At 46.7% G+C, this 24428-nt stretch overlaps 1 protein-coding gene across 4 annotated transcripts in view; it reads left to right on the top strand.

Moving 5' to 3' along the window:
* The window catches only part of adcy2a (adenylate cyclase 2a), an 840666-nt gene that overhangs the window by 745874 nt on the left and 70364 nt on the right, over positions 1–24428 (top strand). For all 4 annotated transcript variants that reach the window (XM_038797200.1, XM_038797201.1, XM_038797204.1 and 1 more), the window contains exon 18: positions 16385–16501. In XM_038797200.1, coding sequence (XP_038653128.1) covers positions 16385–16501 — 117 coding nt within the window. The remainder of the gene's footprint in view (positions 1–16384; positions 16502–24428) is intronic.

The raw sequence follows: 24428 nt of genomic DNA on the forward strand, positions 1-24428 counted from the left end.
CCCTACAAAACACCCCTCCCTCTGCCCTCCCCACATACAATCTCACCCTCCTCCCGAATCTGCCTCACAAAGTCTCCTTCCTCGTGGACCTCCAGCCTATTAACAAACTTTCTTTCCCTCCAAAATGAAACCTGCTCCTCAAACACTCTCCCTCTCTGCAAATCTGCAAACCTGACTAACCCCCTCACACAACCTCCTCCCCCACACCCCCAATCCCCTCACAGACCACCCCAACTCTCACACTCTCCCATTTTGACAATCGTACTCACCTCGCTCGCCTGAGGTCTTCAAGGTTGTCTCATGCCTCACTCGCACCTTGCTGTTTCTGCCCTCAGCCCTGGACCAAGTCACCTGTTCGCCTCACCTGCTGCTCCCCTCAGTGGCTAATCTTACCTCGTGGCAGCTTCCAGCACACCACACCTCGCTGTTTCCCTGGTTGAGTCTTAAACCTGCTCGTCTTGCCTGCTCAGTAGCTGACTTCACCTAGTGATGGCTTTTGGCGTCTCGCAGTTGCTGGCCTGCTGAGGGCCTTGGGTCGAGCCACCTGCTCACCTCACCTGAGCCCCTCATTCGGCAGCTGACCTTACCTCATGGTGACTTTCGGCGCAAAATGTCTTAATAATGTTGGCTTTACCTGGGGGCGAGTTCTAAACCTGCTTGCGAGCGCGCCCCTCAGGTTAATCGTGTATATTGTTCATACCAGCGTTTTCCCGCTCTTTCACCAATCAGAGTCTGACTTTCCTCTCCATTGCCTATTGATGGGCTCTGTTGAGCAAATGCAGAGTAAGCAGGGTCTGATTAGAAGCCCAGTGCACCGGCCGGTGGTCAGGGCCCTGTGCCTAGGCATGGTGTATTTCATTGTAAATCCACCACGCTTCATGGTGTTTAGGTGTTCTAACATGCTGTGCTACCCTCCCACTCTTTCTTAAAACTATTTTTATTTATTTTTGCATTTGATTGTGACAACATTGCACATGAAAAGAATAAAAAGTACAAACTGAAAAATAAAACGAAGAAAGGAAAAACTGAGTAATCAAGTAGGAAGCATATATACAGCTATGAGCTATGAGATCTGTTACCATTGGACACCAGTAATTGGTTACCACAACCGCACTGTTTGATTATTTACATGTAGCCCCAAGGTATTAAAACCTATTAGGGGTGTGTTTGCGCCCCCCCCCCCCCCCCCCTCCTGCAAGCGTGCCCCATTTTTGATGCCATGGGCACACCCATGTGCTCTCTTTCTTTCGGTACCCTTTGGTTCCTCTGCCCTGCTTTCCATGTACTCTGAGTAGTGTCTGTGGTGAATTACAGTAGCGTAATTCACACTGTATTACCCATGTTGTACTATGTCTCTGTAAGCTCGGCACACAAGCAGTTGCGCTGCTCTGCCACTAGGGGGAGATGCACTGGGAGTGTACGGGAGTTTGTACAGGGCTCCACCCACGGCTCGTCCCCATAACCGGAAGTATAAAGGTTGATGCTGAGAGCCTGCCTGCCAGTTCATCTGGAGTTCACCTTGTCACAGGCAGGCTCTGTTAAAAGACCACTGTTCACTTCTAACTACGTGTCGCGTGAATTGATGGTCTCATCAGTGTCTTCCCTCCTCCCTTCTCCTTCTCCCTGCTCCTTGTCTCACCGCACCCCCACCCCACCCTCACGTTTAATTGGTTGATGGTCACAAACAGGTATGCTGATCTCCAGCCGAGCAGGAGTCTCCAGCGGGAGATCAGGGAGGCAAAGTCTTGAGCGTCTGCCACTCTCCCCATAAAAAGCTCTGGCTGTTCCAATACCTCAAAGACAACCACTAGTGGGCACGGCTCCACCCTCAGCCCCAAGAACCTAGGACATGACCTCGAAAAAGGTGGTCCAGTATTCGACAAGTTCATCAGGACCAGAACATGTGGGTGTGGTTGGCTGGGCCTTCCAGGCACCTTTCAAATTCGTGCTCCACATCCGGGAAGAAATGCTTATACGTGTTCTGGTCAAGTGCTCGCTCTACGTCACATTTAGCTGCATTATGTTCAGCCCCGGGCATGAGGAGGTGGAGTTCATAGAACATAGAACATACAGTGCAGAAGGAGACCATTCGGCCCATCGAGTCTGCACCAACCCACTTAAGCCCTCATTTCCACCCTATCCCCTTAACCCAATAACCCCTCCTAACCTTTTTCGGACTCTAAGGGCAATTTAGCATGGCCAATCCACCTAACCTGCACGTCCTTGGACTGTGGGAGGAAACCAGAGCACAAAGAGGAAACCCACGCAGACACAGGGAGAACCTGCAGACTCCCCACAGTGACTCAGCGGTTCGCCCTATGCAGTGGTTCAATCCAGAGTCCTCCCCCTATCTCCGTGCCTATGGAGGTGATCCTTGGCCCAAACCCAAACTGTTCCAATACTTCCATGAGGTAACTCCTGGGTGGGGTCATAATCAAGTTCAGCAGCCATCTGAGGTTCGCCGTTAGCTGTCTGCCCTTGACAAAGTCCGTGTGATCCTCTGGCACACAACTCTCCAGGTGCCTCGCCAGTGCCTTTGCCAGGACTTTGGCATCAGTGTTTAGGACTGAGATGAGTCTGCTTGACTTGCACTCTGTCGGCTCTTTGTCTTTTTTCAGGATCAGCGATATCAAGGCCTGTGCCTGCGTGGGCAGTGGGACCCCCATTGACAACTGCTATTGAGCACTCCCGTGGGTGCAGGCCCAGAGCAGCCCTAAATTCTTGATAGAACTCCACCGAGGTCCATCTGGACCCGATGCCTTCCTCAACTGATGGAGTTAATGGTCTCCATGGCTTCCCCCAGTTCTAGCAGTGTTTCCAGTCACTACCTCTTTTCCTCCTCCAGCACTGGTATATCGAGCCCGTCGAGAAACCGCTTAATCTTCGAGTCCCCTTCAGGGGTTCAGAGGTGTACAGCTCTCAGTCAAAAGTCACCAAGGCCTTGTTGATTTTGACTCATGCCATGGCTTGTTTGCCGTTATTGTCCCTCACCTGTGTTATTTCCCTTGTGAGCCAGCAGGCATCTGGTCTTGTCTCCATGTTCAAAAATGTTCTCCGTGTCTGGTGGAGCTGGTTCACTGCTTTCCCGGTGGAGTGCAGGTCAAATTCCACTTGTAGCTTTTTCCTCTCCACCAGTAGTTCCACAGCTGGGGCATGAAGTGCCACCGATCCACTTCCAATATGGAGTCGATCAGCCTTGCATATCCACCCTCTCCTTCCTGTCCTAAGGACCGTGTACGCTATTATTTCCTCTGTTATCACTGCCTTCGTTGCCTCTCAAAATGTCGAGGGTGAGACCTTCCCATTATGGTTGCAGGTTACATATCCATCGATGGCTTGTGACATTTTTTCGCATAATGTCTTGTCGGCAAGGAGGGCTGTTTCCAGCCTCCCTGGGGGTCGCTGGGCCCAGCCCGTCTCCAACCTCATATCCAAGTAGTGTGTTGCATGATCAGAGATTACAATTGTGGAATTTTCCACTCCGACTACACCTGGAAGCACCAATTTACCAATTACAAAGAAGTCAATACGCACATATACTTTGTGGACTTGGGAGAAGAATGAGTACTCCTTCTTTCTCGGATGGTTGAACCTCCACAGGTCCATTCCTCCCACCTGCTCCAAAAAGGTGTTCAGTTCCTTTGCCATTGCTGATTGTTTCCTTGATTTGGGGATAGATATGTCCATCATTGGGTCCTGTACGCAGTTCAAGCCTACCCCCATGATGAGTCGGTGAGAGTCTAGATCAGGGATCTGCGGCATGGTTATTTTTAATGAAGTGTGCGCACACCAGGTTTGGGCGTATATATTTATAAGCACCACCAGTGCCCCTTCCAGGATACCATTAACCATTAAATATCTTCTCCCCAGGTCCGCTACCATGTTTGTCTCTGTAAAATATGTCCTTTTGCTAAACAGTATGGCCACCTCCCTCATGCTAGTACCAAAGCAACGTTTATCCTACTTACCCTCAGACGGTCCTTCTCCCACAGGTGTGTCTCTTAAAGGAAGACTATGTCAGCCCTCAGGCTTTTTAGATGGGCAAAGACTTTGGATCTTTTCACCGAGCCATTGAGTCCCCTGACATTCCAGGTGACTATTCTGATGGGGTAATTTCTGTCCCCCCACCCCTCCTGCGTGGTCAGCCATACTTACCATGTGGACGTGCCCCTGAATGCCGGGGTGTCCTTTTGTTTGAGGGCCATCCAAGATGGCCACCATTTTCTTTTTGTTCAAGCCATCCCCATGTGTGACCTTTTGTGTACCCTGTTACACTTGGAAATCCAACTGGCAATTATTACCAGTATGAAATTTGAATTGAAGAATTTCAGAGCATAACCTCCGCCTTTGCTTCATTCTTGTTTTTACTTTTGGACAGTAGCTGTTCATCATTCAGCCATTTACACCTACTGTTATGTCGTGTGGTTCCCAGCAGTTCAAAATAATCACACGTTTAAACACGAATTGCTGCAGGTTCCTTCAATTGTATGTCACAGCTCATGTGCTGCAGACTGAGATGGTCCCTCTGTTATGGGGAGAAAATGGCATTGATTTTCCTTTGTAAAATACACCCATTTTCAAGCAGTGTTGAGGCATCAAATAAAATGAGGCATGTATAGTTTACTACCTGATGCGCGATCAATAACCACTGAAGCGAAGGAGTAGTCCGAATTGAAGGCTTTAATCTACAAGATGTTTCCCCAGCAGCTCGAGTACAGAAAGAACGATGCCTGCTGGGAAACACGGGTTCTTATACCGCGCCTCATTGGGCGGAGCTACCTTACGTCTTGTCCAATGAGAAAGCAACACTTGGGCCAATGAGCAGCGAGCCTTCTCCACCAATGGTAGCTCACACTCCCAGGTACCGTAGTACCTCTAGTTATACTACCACACTACCACACACCCACCCAAAAGTTTGCAAACAAGATCACTGTGGTGAATGTAATATATACACATGTATATATGATAATTCACACTGTCTTTGTAAGCGCAGTAGCGCTATCCTACCACTAGGGGGAGTAGCTCTGGGAGTATTCAGGAACCTGTACTGGGCTCCACCCTTGGCTCCGCCCAGGACTCCTCCCCCAGTGCAGCTGTATAAATTCCCTTGTCCAGAGTCAGCCTGAGTTCACTAAGAGTTCATCAACGGGTAACAAGCTGGCTCTGAAGTAAGTCGATTAAAGCCTAGATTCATATCGGAAACACGTGTCTGGTGAATTGATGGTTCCATCAATCACAAATTATTATTGGCATTGACTCACTCCCATAAGTGGAGCCAGGTGAGCATTCCAGTGTTCCTAATGATTTGAGGAACAATTGATGGAACAATTGGTATTGAAATGCCGATGGAGAACCTCTAAATTACCATCAAAGAAAATATTTCTATTAAATAAATGTGGTAGTCGGTATTAGGGGGATTACGGTACCCTTGTTGATGCTGTATAAACCACTGGTGTGGGAGGTACCTGAGACAGCAATATCATTGGTGAAGCCTGCCTGCTGGTTCCGTCCAGTAAGGCGGAGTGTAAGAGTCTGTGTCTCCCTAGCAGCTGCATTCTGTACCTGCGCTGCTGGGGGAAACATCTAGTCCAATAAAGCCTTCAATTGTCACCCAATCTCGCTTCTGGAGTCATTGATCGAGCATCAATAAACATCTAGCTGCTGTGTGATGTCAGTCACCTGCCTGTTACCCTGAAAGCTGTCTTGATGCTTTTATCATGCAACAACCCCTGCACCAGCCTTGATGACTTTGAACTGTGGGCTGGATTTCACAGCCCCCCACCAGTGTATTTGAAGGTGGGTGGCTCAAAAAATAAAATAGTTGGGCTGCCTGCTGCCTTCCAATCCATCCCGATCTATATCCCATATTATGGTGGGTAGAGAAGACATCCATCTGCCCACCAATCTTGGGCCATTTGCAGCCGTAGGCAGTCAATTAATGACACTAAAGCATTCGACCTTCATGACTATATTACCTGCAGCAGGCAGAGGCAAGAAGGGCTTTCGCTGCGCAGGCTGCTGATGAGTAGGAAGGGGGACCCTCCTTTGGAAGTTGCCCTGTGCCTTAGGAGGAACACTTCCAAGACCGTATGCCCCCTTAAGCTTCCCACCGTACTTCAACGTGCTAAGATGCCTCAGAAGAGTAATTGGACAACAAAACATTTACACCAAGTAAACGGAGATATCATAATGAAAGCCAATTACTGTGGATACTGGAATCTGAAACAAAAACCAGAAAATACTGGACAATCTCAGCAAGTCTGACAGCATCTGTTACGATCCTAGTAGAGACCGATAACTTCTTAAAAAGTAAACAACCTCATGACTCCAATGGAAAGAATATTACGAGACAAGATATCACTTGGTAAATTTTTTATTGTAACACCACCAATTAAAATCAACAGAATTCAAACATTAATTAACAGGTGAAGGATATTTCAAACAAAGATACATTTCACTTTAAGCAGTTACAGAAAATATATGTCTCACATAATTACAAGAACTCACATTACTTCTCACACAAATGTGCTACCATGGGCAATCTCTCAGTCTTTCCAACTTTGCCTCCACAATGGAGGATCTCTCACTTCCCACTCAATTGTTTCAGCACTTGAGAGGCATTCACCAGCAACTGTATGCCATCCAAAGTCGCCAGACGTGATTACTACCAACAAGGTACATGCCTACAAACCCTCTCTCACTCTGGTCACACAGTCCTGATGGCACAGAATCCCCAGAGACTCCCTTCTTCTATCTTTCTAAATGGTCTGCTGGCGCTAGCAAAACTGAAACAGTAGCAATCGGCTATAACCAATCCACAATTCCTTGGCCCTTCCTCTCTTCAGTTTTCTGTACTTTACAAGTCACTCAACATCCCTGACTTGGCAACATATCGCTGTTCCTTCACTGTCACTGGGTCAAAATTCTGGAACTCCCTCCCTAAAAGTGTACCTATACCACAGGTTCAGGAAGGCAACTCCCCACCAGCTTCTAAAATGACATCATCGAGGAGTACGCCGCACGACGCTGGGATGGCCTCAGGACGTTACCTGAAGACCCTCCTCCGATGCTCCATCCCCGATGGGCCAAGTTCCCGACGGTGCAGGACATGTGTGCTCTCGGTTTTTGTGAACCCGGCATGGTGGCTACAGACAGTGCCCAGCGCCACCACAGTTGGGAAGGAGCTGTGCTGCTGGTTGGGGGGGGGGGCTTCAGTGAGGTCTGGGGGAACTGGTGCGGGGTGGCGTGGGGGTGTCCAGGTGGGCACTATGTGGCAGGTTGCGTCCGCACGCCGACGCCGCTTTGTTGTACGGCTCAATCACTGCAGGCCATCGCTGTGCGCGTGCGCAGCCACGGACACGGCAATTCTCCAGCCGTTTATATTGGGAAGGCCGTGCATTATACGTGACCCTCTCCCCAGTCAGAGCATCGATGTGGGGGCGGCTCCAACGTTTTTGTCGTAAAACCAGACACTTCCTCCGAACATAGCCTCAAAAGCGGGGAATCCAGCCCATGGTCTCTCAAACGGTAAAGTGCACAGGAGAGAAGGTAGAACAAGAGAGCTATCCGCCTACAACCAGAAAAACGAGGCAATAACTTCTAACTAAGTAATCTCAATTGATAAAAGTTGTGGAACCAAATAGGAGAGCTGCTATCATATGCCTATGCCTCTGCGTACTGTTTAATTGCTATTTACAATGGTCTGTAATTCGCTTCCATAATACAGAAATCACACTTCCACACAAGTTGTGGTCCACTATTTTGTAGGCATTTCCAAGAAATGGACTTCGAAGTCTGTTGTGAAGTAAATTTTATTTACAAGAGTAATTTATCATTCGTGTAATTCCTGTGCCAAAATTGCAGCTATTTCTTACCACAGTGTCCATCTTCAGACTTAGCTACCTTGCTCAAGCTCTTAATCAAAACTTCATTGATGTATTCTTTGAGTGATGGGAGAGAGATGTGTGTGACAGAGATAATTCCTTTGGAATGCTTGGTAACTAAAGTGACTCTCACTTCTTGAAGCTGCTGTCCCTGAGGGAAACACTTACAATTGTCCGTCTCTTGCATGTGCAAAGGATCCAGTTGCTTGCGAACAAAAGTACAGAGTTCTGTGCGATTCTCCCCCCAAAATTTCAACGTTAATTTGTGGCGGGTTTTTCAGGGAGTTTCCCGCCGGCTCTGCCAGCAAGTTCCCCACCGCTACTCAATGACACTAAGTTACTTTTGGGGGCCCTGGGGAGTTTCTTATCGGGTTAGTCCACTTTTTTTTAGCACCCAGACCCAGCAGAGGTGGCGCAGCAAAGTGATATAAAGTCGGGAAGGAGTTGTCCTGGGTGTCCTCAACATAGACTCTGGACCCCATGAAGTCTCATTGTTTCAGGTTAAACATGGGCAAGGAAACATCCTGCTGTTTACCATGTACCTTCCACCATCAGCTGATGAATCAGTACTCCTCTATGTTGAACAGCACTTGGAGGAAGCACTGAGGGTGGCAAGGGCGCAGAAAATGCTCTGGGGGGATGACTTCAATGTTCATCACCAAAGTGGCTTGGTCGCACCACCACAGACCAAGCTGTCGGGGCTGAAGGATATAGTTACTCGACTTGGACTGCAGCAGGTAATGAGGTAATCAAGAAGAGGGGAAAACGTACTTGACATCATCCTCACCAAGATGCGTGCTGCAGATGCCTCTGCCCATGACAGTTTCGGTAGAAGTGACCACCGCACAGTCCTTGTGGAGACAAAGTCCCGTCTTCACGTTGAGGATACCCCCCCATCATGTGTGGCACAACCACCGTGCTAAACGGGATAGACTTTGATCAGATCTAGCAACTCAAGACTGGGCATCCCTGAGGCACTGTAGGTCATCAGCAGAATTGTACTCAATCACAATCTGTAATCTCATAGCCTGGCATATCCTTCACTCTACCATTACCACAAAGCCAGGGGGTCAACCCTGGTTCAATGAAGAATACAGCATGCCAGGAGCAACATCTGGCATGCCGAAAAATTAGCTGTCGAACTGGTAAATCTACAACACAGCACTATTTGTGCGCCAAACAGCATAAGCAGCAATTAATAGACAGAGCTAAGCGATTCCACAATGAACGCATCAGATCTAAGCTCTGTAATCCTGCCACATCCAGCCATGAATGGTGGTGGACAATTAAACAATTAACTGGAGGAGGAGGCTCCACAAATATCCCTTTCCTCAATGATGGAAGCTCATATGTGCAAACGACAAGGCTGAGGCACTCACAACAATCTTCAGCCAGGAGTGCCAAATGGATGATCTATCTGGGTCTCCTCCAGAGGTCCCAAGCACCACAGATGTCAGTCTTCAATACGATTCACTCCATGTGATATCAAAAAATGGCTGAGGCATTGGATACTGCAAAGACTATGGGTACTGACAAAATCCCGGCAATAGTACTGAGGACTTGAAGCTCCAGAACTTGCCGCACTCCTAGCCAAGTTGTTCCAGTACAGCTACAATACTGGCATCTACCCGGTAATGTGGGAAATTGCCTGGATGTATCCTCTACACAAGAAACAGGACAAGTCCAACCCAGCCAAGTGTCATCATCAACAAAGTGATGGAAGGAATCATTGATAGTGCTATCAAGCGGCACTTACTCAGCAATAACCTGCTCTCGGACATTCAATTTGGGTTCCGCCAGAGTCACTCAGCTCCTGACCTCATTACAGCCTTGGTTCAAACACTGACAAAAAAGCCGAATGCCAGAGGTGAGGTGAGAGCGACTGCCCTTGCCATCAAGGCAGCATTTGACCGAGTATGGCATCAGGGAGCCCTCGCTAAACTGGAGTCAATGGGAATCGAGGGGAAACTCTCCGCTGGTTGGAGTCATACCATAGGAAGATGGTTGTGGTGGTTCGAGGTCAATCATCTCAACTCCAGGACATCACTGCACAGTTCCTCAGGGTCGTGTCCTAGTCCAACAATCTTCAGCTGCTTCATCAATGACCTCCCTTCCATCATAAGGTCATAAGTGGGGATGTTTGCAGATAACTGGACAATGTTCAGCACCATTCCTGACTCCTCAGATAATGAGGTAGTCCATGTCCAAAAGCAGCAAGACCCGGACAATATCCAGGCTTAGGATGACAAGTGGCATTACAATCGTTGAATCCCCCACAATCAACATCCTGGGGGGTTACCCAGTTAACCATTGATTAGAAACTTAACTGGACTAGCCATAATAATACTGTGGCTACCAGGGCAGGTCAAAGGTAAGGAATCCTATGGCGAGTAACTCACCTCCCGACCCCACAAAGCCTGTCCACCATCTACAAGGCACAAGTCAGGAGTGTAATGGAATACTCACCACTTGCCTGGATGAGTGCAGCTTCAACAACACTCAAGAAGTTCAACACCATCCAGGACAATGCAGTCAGTTTGATTGCTTCCCCTTCCATAAACATTCAAAGCCTCCACCACCGACAAACAGTGGCAGCCATGTGTACCATCTACAAGATGCACTGCAGTAACTCACCAAGTTTCCTCAAGCTGCAACTTCCAAACCCACGATCACCACCATCTAGAAGGACAAGAGCAGTAGATACCTGGGAACCCCACCACCTGGAGGTTCTGCTCCAAGTCACTCACCACCCTGTCTTGGAAATATACCGCCGTTCCTTCACTCTTGCTGAGGTAACATCCTGGAACTCCCTCCCTAACAGCACTGTACCTGAGGAAGGAGCTGCGCTCCGAAAGCTCGTGTTTGAAACAAACCTGTTGGACTTTAACCTGGTGTTGTAAGACTTCTTACTGTGCTCACCCCAGTCCAACACGCCGGCATCTCCACATCATGGCTAACAGCACTGTGTGCGTAGCTATACCTCAAGGACTGCAACGGTTCAAGAAGGCAACTCATCACCGCCTTCTGAAGGGCAACCAGGGATGGTCAATAACCAGTGACGCCCACATCCCGTAAATTAATTTTTAAAAACATATTTTATTTCATATTGTTTTTCCTCAATCTTCTTGCCAAAATGAATAACTTCATACTTTTATGTATTAAATTTAATCTGCCAAGTGTTGATCCAATCCACCAGCCTGACTAAGTTATCTTGAATAAGTTACTCACATAGAACATAGAACAGTACAGCACAGAACAGGCCCTTCGGCCCTCAATGTTGTGCCGAGCCATGATCACCCTACTCAAACCCACGTATCCACCCTATACCCGTAACCCAACAACCCCCCCTTAACCTTACTTTTATTAGGACACTACGGGCAATTTAGCATGGCCAATCCACCTAACCCGCACATCTTTGGACTGTGGGAGGAAACCGGAGCACCCGGAGGAAACCCACGCACACAGGGGGAGGACGTGCAGACTCCACACAGACAGTGACCCAGCCGGGAATCGAACCTGGGACCCTGGAGCTGTGAAGCATTTATGCTAACCACCATGCTACCCTGCTGCCCCTCAATTCACAAAAGTTTTAAGTTTGTGTCATCTCCAAATTTTGTAATGGTGTTTTGCACCCCCAAATCTAGGTCACTGATATAGATCAAGAAAAGCCTAAAACGCACATTATACTCCCATCTGCCAGCATATTGCATACTCACTTAAACTGTCATACATCTCCTTGCAGTGTTTTTGAGTCCTCCTCACAGCTTTGCATCATCAGAACACTTGGTATAACCTGCACGGAGGTCACGGGGTGTAGACTATTAGGTTTCCCGTGACCTTGGAAGAATATGAACTTCCCCGCTAAAGGACGGGGCTTCCCCTTAACAGGTGAAGTCTGACCGGTATAAAACCCCGTCCTGGATGTGGGCTGGAGTGGGAGAACCCTTCGGGGAATGGAAAGTGCAGTTGTGTATTTGATTAAACCTTTTGTTTTGCCTCCAAACATTCATTCCTTGCGACCACTCTGCTCGGATCCAACAAGATCATAAATAGCTGAGGGATATTCCCGTCAACACTCCACCAGTTACACCATGTCAACTTGAAAAAGGAGGTGGGGGGGAGGGGGCATGCTTAAGTGATGGCATGAACAGGATCTGTGAGGTCACAAATGGTTGGTAAGGTACCATGACGGCATTAAGCTGCACTAATCTGCCCACTCTGCTTACTTCTAGTGCACATACACACACGTCCCTGCTATTGCTCATAAACATGATGGGCCGTGCCTGACGTCATCAGGAGCAGAACACTGCCCGCCATGTCTAGCTTCTATAGGTTTGAAACCAGAGCCACTAACAGGCTGAATTTTGCGACTAATCATTCGGAAGTTCTCCCACACCAAGACATGCTCCATTTGCCCCACCCGTTGCCTAAACCAGATACAACATACCTTCTTTCCTCGTTGGACTGGAAACATACTGATTGAGAAAGTTCTATTGTGCGCATCAGGAATTCATTCCTCTTTTTCCCTTAATACTATTATTTTCCTAATCTGCAATAGGATCATTAAAATCCCTATGGTCACGACTCTGCAGTTCTACAAAATGATTATGAAAATTTGCTAGAAATATATAATTGCCGTTGGACATTGCACACCGCCAGTAGAAAAAAAATCTAATGTGATCTGAAAATCTGAAACAGCACAGTCTCTTAATATGCCACTGTTTTGGTGGAGAAAATACCTTTGATAAGCAGCGAGTTGAAAGCATTGGGGATGCTGACATTTTCAAAGCAGCCTCCAGTACATTTGTGTTGCAATGAGCTGAGTAATTAGTGCTTCAGAAGCTTCTTTGAAGATGAGAACATTATGTTAAAAGTTTTAACAAAAGTACAATTATTTATGGTATCATAGAAAGCACATGTCAAGGCAAACTGAATAAGAGCGAGGTAGTTTTCTGTTTGGTTAAATTAATTAAATCCCTCAAGATTTGTTGAGCTTTTCTCCATCAAAATGAAACACCTAACTGAATTTCTGAGAAAACTTTGGGTCAATTTGAATATCTAATCCTGAACCTGGAGGGAGGATGGTGTAATGGGAGCAGCATACACCAATGTCAATGAGTGCAGAATTCAGCTAAGCTTCTAAATTCATTAATATTAACACAATTAACATATTTGGGTAAGTTGCAAGTATGGGTTTTAGAATTTAGAACAGTACAGCACAGAACAGGCCCTTCGGCCCTCAATGTTGTGCCGAGCAATGATCACCCTACTTAAACCCACGTAACCTGTATACCCGTAACCCAACAATCCCCCCATTAACATTACACTACGGGCAATTTAGCATGGCCAATCCACCTAACCCGCACATCTTTGGACTGTGGGAGGAAACCGGAGCACCCGGAGGAAACCCACGCACACACGGGGAGGACGCGCAGACTCCACACAGACAGTGACCCAGCCGGGAATCGAACCTGGGACCCTGGAGCTGTGAAGCATTGATGCTAACCACCATGCTACCGTGAGGCCCCCACGGTATGCTTAGGTTTGACAGCACATGCACAAAGGATTGGGAAAATGAATGCTGTTGCAAGTTTTGAAAGAGTTGGAAATACTACTGGTTGCAATTGCAGTTGAGAATGGGCATCACCTTCCCTTAAGATATATCACACTTGATTGGGCATAATTCTTGGCAGGATGCAGTCATCCATGTGAATGCGAGGAGCATTGTTCCAACCAATTGGCTCCAGTGTTTCAAGAATTTCACTGATTTCATTCGACATGGATAGTAGAAAATTACATTCACAACTCTCTTTGATTCAAGTGTAGGACACATGCCTTCACATCCATGTTGGCCAATTATGGAACAACAACAAGAACTTACAGCATGTAGCGCGTTTCACATTTTAAAACTTCCCAAAGTGGTTTGCATGAACATTATCAAACAAAATTGGCCCTGAGCCACATAAAGAGATGAGGACAGACACCAAAAGCTTGTTCAAAAAGGTATAGGGCTGGATTCTCCGTCGGCGGGATCCTCTCTTTCGCCGGCAGCGCACTCATGGCTGCCGATTTCCCGACGGCTTGCGGGTGCCCGCAATAGGAAACCCCATTGGCCGGCAGTCGGGACGGAGAATCCTTATGCCAGAGGGGGTGCGCCGCACCAGGAAATGGGTGCAATAGGACAGAGAATCCCACACAGGATTGAAGTTGCATCTTCAAGGGGAAGAATAAGCTAGTGAGCTTTAAGGAGGAAATTCTTGAGCTTCGGGCCAAGGCAGTTGAAGGCATGGCTACCAATGTTAGACTGTAAAAACCAAGATGAAAAAGTTAAAATTGAACCTTTGATGAGCTGGGAGCTAATGTCGGTCAGGAATTAATAGGATGATGGTGACCTGGACTTGGTACAAGTCAGGATATAGGCACCTGAGTTTTGGATGATCTCAAGTTTATAGAGGCTGGATTATGGGATACCAGCCAAGAATGCATTGGATTAGTCAAATCTAGAACAAAGTACATTTTTATGTACCAGTTATTGTACCTTTAATCATAACCTTCAATGCAGTTTACCCGGACATCTCTTTCTATATACAGTAACAACATGATTAGCCTGTTATCTTCTGCACGTTAGTAGACAGCATATCATGTGGGACTCTCAATTATGTTTACAAAGGATACTATGTCCCCCTAATTATCAAACCCCCTACAACGATGACATTATGCTTCCCTTCCTCCTTTATCTCACTTTAGACATAGTCCTGCTGCATGATACACATCTTGCTATCTTTCCAACACTCTTTACCGTAATCCTCACAGGTAGCATGTACATTGTACCTTTTGAATACAATCAGATGCCTCTGAATTCTCTAATTTGCCTGGGTTCCTTTGCTCTGCACGCTATCAGTCATGCCAACCCTGTTATGAACCTGCATCTCTCTATAAGTTGCGACTGAAGTTTGGAGAAATCAGTCCAGATTCTTCAGTCCTTCCATAACGTGTTGGGCTCAAAAGAGACCACTCCCTTCACACATTGGTGACATAATTAAGTTTATGCACAGAAAGGGCATGAACCTGATGTCCATATATTTTAATAAATTAATATTTTACTACTGAGCATGTGCCATAGCATCCGCCCCTCTTGGCGACATGCTGTCATGCGAGTGCGAATCGTGACTGATTTTCAAAAGCAAAAACCAGTCCTGATGACCACGATGGGGTACAGACATGCCTGTAGCCCCTGTGGGTTGAGGGACATAATTGAGCATTACCCCGGCAGTGTCCCCTGGCACTGCCAAGGGGCATTGTCAAGGTGGCACTGGCAGGGGGTCACTTGCAAGAGGGGAACTGGCAGGGACAATGCCAATGGGGAGGGTCCCCTTCTACATGTGGGCATTGGGGCTTATCCGCCAGAGATTCCTTTTTCCATAGGAGGGGTGGTGCCCATGTTCGTGGGGGGGGGGGGGGGGGGGGGGGGTCCCGATGACCGTTGGGGGGGAGGGGTCTAAAATTTTATTTTGAGATCAGGGTGCCCTTTAAAAAAGGGGACCCCAATCTCAGATACCCGGCGTTGTTAGCGTGTTTTGACCCTGCCCCTCCAGTTGACCGTGTGCTCCTCGCCAGCACTCTGAAATTGCACAGTGTGCTGTTAAATCAGGCGAGAAAAGGCATTTCATACAGCTTTGCTCGCTTGATCCAACACTGCATCCAATTTTGGGAAGATTGCATCCTTTGTATATTCAAATCTGTCACAAAAGAAAATGTTTTTTCACCACTCACAGTGAATTCACAGAAATGAGAGTCCCAGATGCAATGCAGCATGGTGGCACTGTGATTAGCACTGCTGCCTCACAGCTCCAGGTTCAATTCCGGCCTTGGATGACTGTCCGTGCGGAGTTTGCACTTTCTCTGTGGCTGCGTAGGTTTTCTCTGGGTATTCCGCTTTCTTCCCACAGTTCAAAGATGTACAGGTTCAATGGATTGGCAATGCTAAAATACCCTTAGTGTCCAAAAGGTTAGCTTGGGTTACGGAGATAGGATGGAGGCCTGGGCTTAAGTAGGGTGCCCTTTCTAAAGGCTGGTGCAGACTGTAAATTCCATGATTCTATGAAATGATCAACAAGCAATATGGTTTGTACATGTTCTGATGAAACATTATGGAGCATCACCCCATCACTTCCCCACCTGATAGGACTCCAACATGGTAGATGTGACGTAGAATAAAATGTATCAAATGCATGCAGATAGGCAAAAAGTACAGCTATGTGATGTAATATGCACACACGCAATAGCCATTAAAAATCTGAGTTTATCACATTGACAAAAGGTTTATCTATACACTGAATTTATAGTTGAGGGATAATTGATCAAAAATCATTCAATTGTTTCATATCCTGCTACAAAATAATTGAGAAACGATGTTTTACATCAATAGTCTTAAGAAACTGAAAGTGAAAATTTCAGTTTTTATCCACTGTTGCTGATTCCTTTGTCATTTTTTGCTTCAGTTTTTCTTGAAGAACTCGTTGGTACCCTCTGCCTCTGTTAACAACACAAATACAAGTTTGCAATACACTAATGGAAAGACTTTGTGGTTTGTGCAGAATGATTATTTCTTCCTGCCAGTAAGTACAATTATACTTGACAGCTCTTTGTCTTATAAATTACCTTACATGCATGCCAAGTATTTAGCGAAATCCATTTGGTTATCCATTGAAACCATCTGTGAGGTAGAGCGGGGTATTATCATTGCGCACGTGCAAATCAATGCTGTGATTTTGGATGATATTGCACAGGTGCAACATGTGAATGAGAAATAGTAGGAGGTCTGGGGAACACCAGAGGTCATGTGCCTGAGTGAGAAGAGAAGCCATTGCATATAATTCTCTAGTTACAATTAAATAGATAAGAATGGAACCAGGTGACTGCAATCCCACCTAGCTGGACAATGATGGAGGGCTAAGAAGGACGAGAAGGGATTTTGTTTCCTATCTTCACACTCACATAGGGGGCGGAATTCTCCGCTCCCGCGCGGCATCGGGAAGGCCGTCGTGAACTCGGCCGAGTTTCACGACAGCCTCGGAGGCCGCTCCTCGCACCCTATTCACACCCCCCCCCCCCCCCCCCCCCCCCCCCGGGGGCTAGGAGCAGCGCTCGCATCAAGGCCCAGCGGTTGCCGTCTTCCCCTCCGCTGCCCCGCAAGACGTGGCGTCTTGATCTTGCGGGGCGGCGGAGGGGAAAGAGTGCATCGCCTGGAGACGCCAGCCCGCCGATCGGTGGGCACCAATCGTGGGCCAGTCCCCTCCCGAGCACGGCCGTGGTGCTCACTCCCCTCTCCACCCCCCACAAGCCACAAATGAAGATTTGGCGGCATGTTCATGACGGCAGCGGGCAGGTGTGGTTGCCGCCGACGTGAACAGGTCGGGAACGTCAGGCCGCTCGGCCCATCCGGGCCGGAGAATCGGCGGTCGCCATGGAAAACGGCGAGTGCCGATTCTGCGAGCAGGGGGTGGGAAAATCGCGGGGGGTGCCAAGGCTGCGTGTCGTGAGTCGCCCGGCCCTCCCGCGATTCTCCCATCCGGCGTGGGGAGCGGAGAATTCCGCCCAGGATGTCATTTGATTTTGATAAAAGCTGCATTTGTATGTGGCAAGTGCGGAAACCTGACTGCAGGAACTTAAACATGGAGTTCCAGGAAAGATGGACTCATATTATTTCAGTTGTCAAACATGTCATAATATACACACAAGTATATGATGGTGCACAGACAGACATTGATTGACACACAGGATGACCAATGAACACACAGCCAATCACCAGACAGGACACGGACACTATAAAGCCAGAGGACACTAGTTTTTCCACTCTCTTGGGTCCAGCCTCTGAGACAGTCAGAGCCTGTGAGCAACAACTAGAACATCCACTATGCGGTAGTAAGACAGTCTGGTCAGGTTAGCCTCAGGTCTCCAGTCAACTCAGCATAGTGTCAACCCACAGTTAAAGTATGTTTAATAGTTAAGAGTTCAATAAAATAAAGTTGCATTTATTCAAGTGTTGGAAGCCTGTCTCTCTCACTGCTATGGTTCCTTCACCTGAAGAAGGAGCCGTGCTCCGAAAGCTCGTGTTTGAAACAAACCTGTTGGACTTTAACCTGGTGTTGTAAGACTTCTTACTATGGTAAACGCAGTCCTCGCAGACCCAGCATACCCAACACATCAAAACATTCAAGGACTTTAGAGAGGAAAATAACTTACAATTACCCCTTAACAATACTACTCAATACATTGAATATCTATCAATACATTGAATTGCTATATTTTTTCCCACTAAAACAACAAGAAAGCAATCATCTCGGCTCTCAATCCATCTTAAATACCAATGGTAGAGAGAATGTTTGCTTTACAGAGTTATTCTTTGAGAAAGAGATCTTTTGACACTGATTTACAAAAAAGAACTGTTTCACTGTGCACACGGCTTCAGCCAGAACAGAACTGAACTGAAATTACTTTCTCGAAAAGCCTGATGCTTCAGCTCCACCCAGCAATGTCATCATTTCACCAAGCTGAAAAATAATTAACTCCCCAAAGGATCTCCTTAATCAAAACAAAATTGAATTATGTCAAGCTTTTTACAATGGTTAATTTCGTCTCTGGCTCCTAAAAGCTTTGTTGAATTTTATACCAAGATTCGTCTAAAACATGACTTCAGCAGTGTTACGACACCCTGGGCTGGTGCATAGTCATCCCAGCCCCACAGGACCTGGAGTCCAAACACAAGTGCTTTTATCAATGATTCATAGAAAAATTCCCTAAAGCTTTGGCCCTTCCCTTAGCTATCCAATAATTACAGTCACCAGGTTTGTAAGTTGAAACACAATGTTTATTTATAACGGAAATAAAGATGAAATGTGCAATAATTCCAATGTAATAATGGCAAGCTAACCCACTACCCTCCCCTTTAACTGTCCCACCCTCTACCCACACACCACAGACAAACACAGAGGGTGGAAAGGGGTAAAAATAATGATTAAGGTTAGTCATGGTCTTATTACAGTTACATTCATTCAGAACTCACAGGTGGTAGGATTTCTTCTGGAGAGATAAGTGAGCGTTTATTAAACTGGGCTTTCAAATCAAAGGTCCACCTTTCAGTCTACTTCTCTCTTTGTCTAACAGCCCATGTTTTGACCTCAATCCTCTACATTTTCAATAAAATGATACCTAGCCATACTGAGGATAGAGTAGAGTTCTTGCCCTGGGTTTGTAGAGATAATTCATCAGATCGTTGAGAGAGAGAGAGAGCGTTGGAACTCCTTTATCCAGGCTTCAGAACCAAAAGTGACACTAAAAGACCAGCCTTGGCAGTGAAAAGCACCTCCGAGGAAAAATATCCATTCATCGTCTGTTGCCGGGCACAACACAGCCTTTTTGGCTCTTGCATTGGCCACCAACCAAGTCAATCAAATCGAGTCAGCACTGATATCAGCAAATCTGCAATCACCTGTCTGAAACAGCAAAGCCTTCTGGATCTTGCTGTTGGAATTAAAGGCACAGGCCACTTTCCTTAAAGGTACAGGTCCAATAATCTTCCACGGAACAAAATTGTAATGGCAAAAATGAAATAAAGGGTAAATAAGGGAATAAACCGTAAACAAAGAGGGGATCCTTACAGGAGTCAAACACACTCTAACCCAGGCTTTTAACCCTTACCTCACCAAATACGTATAACACAGTATAACTGAAATTCCTATATTCATCACACTGCAGAAGAAGAAGAATTTCTCCTGCCAGAGTGAAAGATAATGTTCATAACTTATTTCATTCAAGGGATTGTATTTTATTAGTAATCTCACAGGATAGAAAGATCAAATGAGTCCTTAGACACAAAGTGAATTGATTGAATAGTATGGGTTATCAGTGTTAATGAGAAGCATTGGGGTGGGATTGTCTGCTCAACACGCTACATGTTTCATAGCGACAAAGGTGATTCACCATTGGCCTGTGGTGGAATCTTCTGGTCCTGCCGTTGTCAACGGGGTTCCTCATTGAATGCACCCCTTGCCGCCGGGAAACCTGTGATGGAGCTGCGCCATCAGCGGGTTCGAAAGATCCCGTCGGTTTAAACGGCTGGAACATTACGGCCTTGGAGTACACAGATATCTCTGTGCAATAGAAGAGGCCAGCACCAACCCGCAATGTACCATAAAAGGCATCTGCCCCTTTTGTGCTAGTGGTAGTATCACCAGGGGGATTTACCAGTCAGGTACTTACCAGCAACTCAGGAAAATAGTACATTGAATTGTTGACCTGAATTTTTCAGTGAAGAATCTCAAACTGTTTGTGAAGTGCAAATTAAAACATTTTGCCAAGCAATTCTAACTCAAGAACTGGATTGTTTCCCCTTTTCTCAGAAGCTGTCACACAAATTGAGTTGTACACTGTGAAATTACAGTCCATCTGGGGTGAACCGAGGATACTGTAGAGATTTTAAAAATCGGGTCTGATCTCCATACTGGCCAACAATGCAACCCAGTCACAAAATAATCTCCGCGCCTCATACGTTTTCAGGCAACCTGTCCAGTGTTGCTGGTGCGGCATTTCATCAAAAAATGTCCTTGTGGCAAATAGGGAATTCATTACCAGACTTTGCAAGAGTAATAAAATGGGTAATAGTGAGTGAACGCCCTATTTTGCATCAATGGCAATTTTTAGATTCTTACATTTATTTTTATTCTCAAGCCTCTGTTATCAGAATTGTGTCTGTTTCAGGGTACCCGCACCCCTCACCTCACGTCCCCCTCCACTCACGCACCTCTTCACCTCACCCCCACAACCTCACCTCATCTCCCACCACAACCCCCTCACCTCACCCCCACATCCTCACCTCATTCACCCCCAAACCCCTCACCCCATACACCTCACCTCATTCACCACCCAACCCCTTCACCTCACCCCCATGATCTCACCTCATCCCCCTCACCTCACCCCCACATCCTAACCTCATCCACCCCCAACCCCCTCACCTCACCCCATACACCTCAATTCATCCCCCACCCCAACCCCCTCACCTCACCCCATGACCTCGCCTCATCCCCCTCACCTCACCCCCACATCCTAACCTCATCCACCCCCAATCCCCTCACCTCACCACATACACCTCAATTCATCCCCCAACCCACTCACCTCACCCCCATGACCTCACCTCTTCCCCCTCACCTCACCCCGACATCCTAACCTCATCCACCCCCCAACCCGGCAGCACGATAGCATAAGTGGTTAGCACTGTGGCTTCATCCCGGGTTCGATTCCCTGCTGGGTCACTGTCTGTGAGGAGTCTGCACGTTCTCCCCATGTCTGCGTGGGTTTTCTCTGGGTGCTCCGGTTTCCTCCCACAGTCCAAAGACGTGCAGGTTAGGTGGATTGGCCATGATAAATTGCCCTTAGTGTCCAAAACGGTTAGGAGGGAGTACGGGGGTAGGGTGGAAATGAGAGCTCAAGTGGGTCGGTGCAGACCCGATGGGCCGAATGGCCTCCTTCTGCACTGTATGTTCTATGTTTTAACCCCCTCGCCTCACCACATACATCTCAATTCATCCCCCACCCCAACCTCCCCACCTCACCCCCACGAACTCAACTCATCTCCCCCCCCCCCCCCTCACCCACCACCATCTGATCTAACACTCTACTATGCATTCCTACTCACTAGCCTCACTACACCCACACACACCTCATTACCCCAAGCATCCAATTAGCTCTAAAATGATTAAGGGACTTACCAAATTTCAACCAGATCTTCAGTTAAGAACCCTATCAGTCGTTGCTTCTGACTTTCAGGCACTTTGAGGGTTTTTAATGGCGTTTTCACAATTGAAAGCATGAAGTTGCTGGAAGGACGTGCAGCTACTCATTGAAACCTAGGCTGAAAAAGCGCCTTTTAAAAGATTGGGGCATGATTCAGCGGCCTTGGTGCACCCGCACTGGTATCAAGACGAGGCCGTTGAATCTCGAAAGAGACCTGGATTGAGATTATCTGACGAGATTCAACAGAATCTCTCAGCGTGTCGGGATCTGGATCTCTCCCATGTTAGGCGAGATCCAGGTGCACATATTTAAATGACACATTACGCTCATTTAAATATTCGCTCACCCCAATTCATCACAACCCGGGATTCTCTGGCCTCGCCTGCGAATCCTCATCCGAGGGCTTCACAAACTGGTTCACAAAGTCATGAACCAGTCATGGTGGCACCTCTGGGGTCTTGCTCGGGGGTTGAGGCCCCCAGATAGTTGAGCACTGGATAAAGTGGTACTTTGGCACTCCCTTTAGCACCTGTGCACCTTGGCACTGGCAGCCTGGCACCTTGACACTGCCACCGAGGCACCCTGGCAGTGCCACCATGAGGAGAGACTAAATTGGTTAGCGTTATATTCACTGGAGTTTAGAAGAGTGAGGGGGCATCTCGTAGAAACTTACAAAATTCTAACAGGATTAGACAGGGTAGATTCAGAAAGAATGTCCCCCACTGGTGGGGAGTCCAGATCTAGGGGGTCATAGCCTGAGTATAAAGGGTAAAGTTTTTAGGAATGAGGTGAGGAGAGATTTATTTTCCCGGAGTGACCAACACGAGGGGACTTAGCTTTAAATTGAGGGGTGGCAGATATAGGACAGATGTCAGAGGCAGTTTCTTTACTCAGAGAGTAGTAGGCGTGTGGAACGCCCTGCCTGCAACAGTAGTAGAATCGCCAAATTTAAGGGCATTTAAGTGGTCACTGGATAGACATATGGATGAAAATGGAATAGTGTAGGTCAGATAGGCTTCAGATGGTTTCACGGGTCATAATGTTCTATGTTCTATGGTGAATCTGTGGAATTCACCACCACAGAAAGTAGTTGAGGCCAAAACATTGTGTAATTTCAAGAAGGAATTAGATACAGCTCTTGGGGCTAAAGGGATCAAGGACTATGGGGGAAAGGCGGGATCACGGTATTGAACTTGATGATCAGCCGTGATCATAATGATGGCGGAGTGGGCTCGACAGGCTGAATGACCTTCACCTGCTTCTATTTTCTATGTTTCTATGTTTAATACTAATTTCTGCAATTAAATCATTGATTAGCACTGTTGCATTAATGTAATGATTTGTTGTGCACTAGTTTACTGCTGGCTGCTGCTCTATGGATTTTTGATTTGTCGATGTCCCAGTTATTCATTTGTTGGTGTATTTTTTCCTTCATACTTTCATTGATCTGTTGGTGTGCATAACTGTCATATTAATTCATTATTTCATTTCTGCATCTACTCTATTCCTTTATTGATTTGTTGCTCTAAATGTATTATATAAATTTACTAATTCACTGGTGCCCAATTCTGCATTAATTCATTCGCTCGTCCCTGTTGTTTAATTGATTCGTTGGTGTACACACTATTAATAAATGTATTGGTGGCTAATGCTTCTTTTGACCCAATGTGGCATCAGTGAGCCCTGGCAAAATTAAACTGAATGGGAATCTGTGAGAACACTAGCCACTGTTTTGAGTCATACCCAGCACAAAGGAATATGGTTGTGTTTGTTAGAGGTCAAACACCAGGATATCGCTGTAGACGATCCTCAGGGCAATGTCCTAGGCCCAACCACCTTCAGCTACTTCATCGATGACATTTCCTCCATCATAAAGTCAGAAGTGGGGGATGTTGGATGATGATTGCACAATGTTCAGCACCATTTGTAACTTCTTTGATGCTGAAGTAGTCCATGTCCTTAAGCAGCTAGACCAAGACAACATTCAGGCTTGGACAAATAAGTGGCAAGTAACATTCGCTCTACACAAGTGTTGTGTAATGATCATCTCCAAAAAGAGAGAATCTAACCATCTCCCTTTAACATTCAATGGCATTACTACCTTTGAGTCACCCCATCCTGGGGTTTACCATTGATTAGAAACGGAATAGAACCAGTCATATAACTACTGTGACTAAAAGGGCAGGCCAGGGGTTGGGAAATTTGAGTTCAGTAACTCACCTCTGACACCCCTAATCCTGTTCACCATCTACAAGGCAGGGGTAAGGAGTATGATAGAATATTCTCCATTTTCGTGAATGAGTATGTCTCCAACAGCATTCAAGAAGCATGATAACATCCTGAACAAAGCAGACTGCTTGATCGTCACTTCTTCCGCCAATTGAATCATTCCTTTCTCGTCCATTGATGCACAGTGACAGCAGAATGTTGTCTGGGTCCAAGGTTCATTTGACAGCACCTTACAACCTCTGCCACCTAGAAGAAGTCTAACAGACAGATGAGAATACCACCACCTGAAGTTCCTCTCCAGACCAGACACCACCCTGACCTGCCGTTCCTTCACTATCACTGGATCAAAATCCTTGAACTCCCTTTCTGACAGCATTATATGTGTACATGCACCAGATTGACTGCAGAGGTTCAAGAAGGCGATTCATCACCACCTTCACAAAGACAATTAGGGATCAGCAACGATGCCCACATCCAGTGAAATAATTTTCAAAATAATTAAGTTAATGTATTTATTGCTTTATG

This window comes from Scyliorhinus canicula, chromosome 5, assembly GCF_902713615.1.
Source record: "Scyliorhinus canicula chromosome 5, sScyCan1.1, whole genome shotgun sequence".
NCBI lineage: Eukaryota > Metazoa > Chordata > Chondrichthyes > Carcharhiniformes > Scyliorhinidae > Scyliorhinus > Scyliorhinus canicula.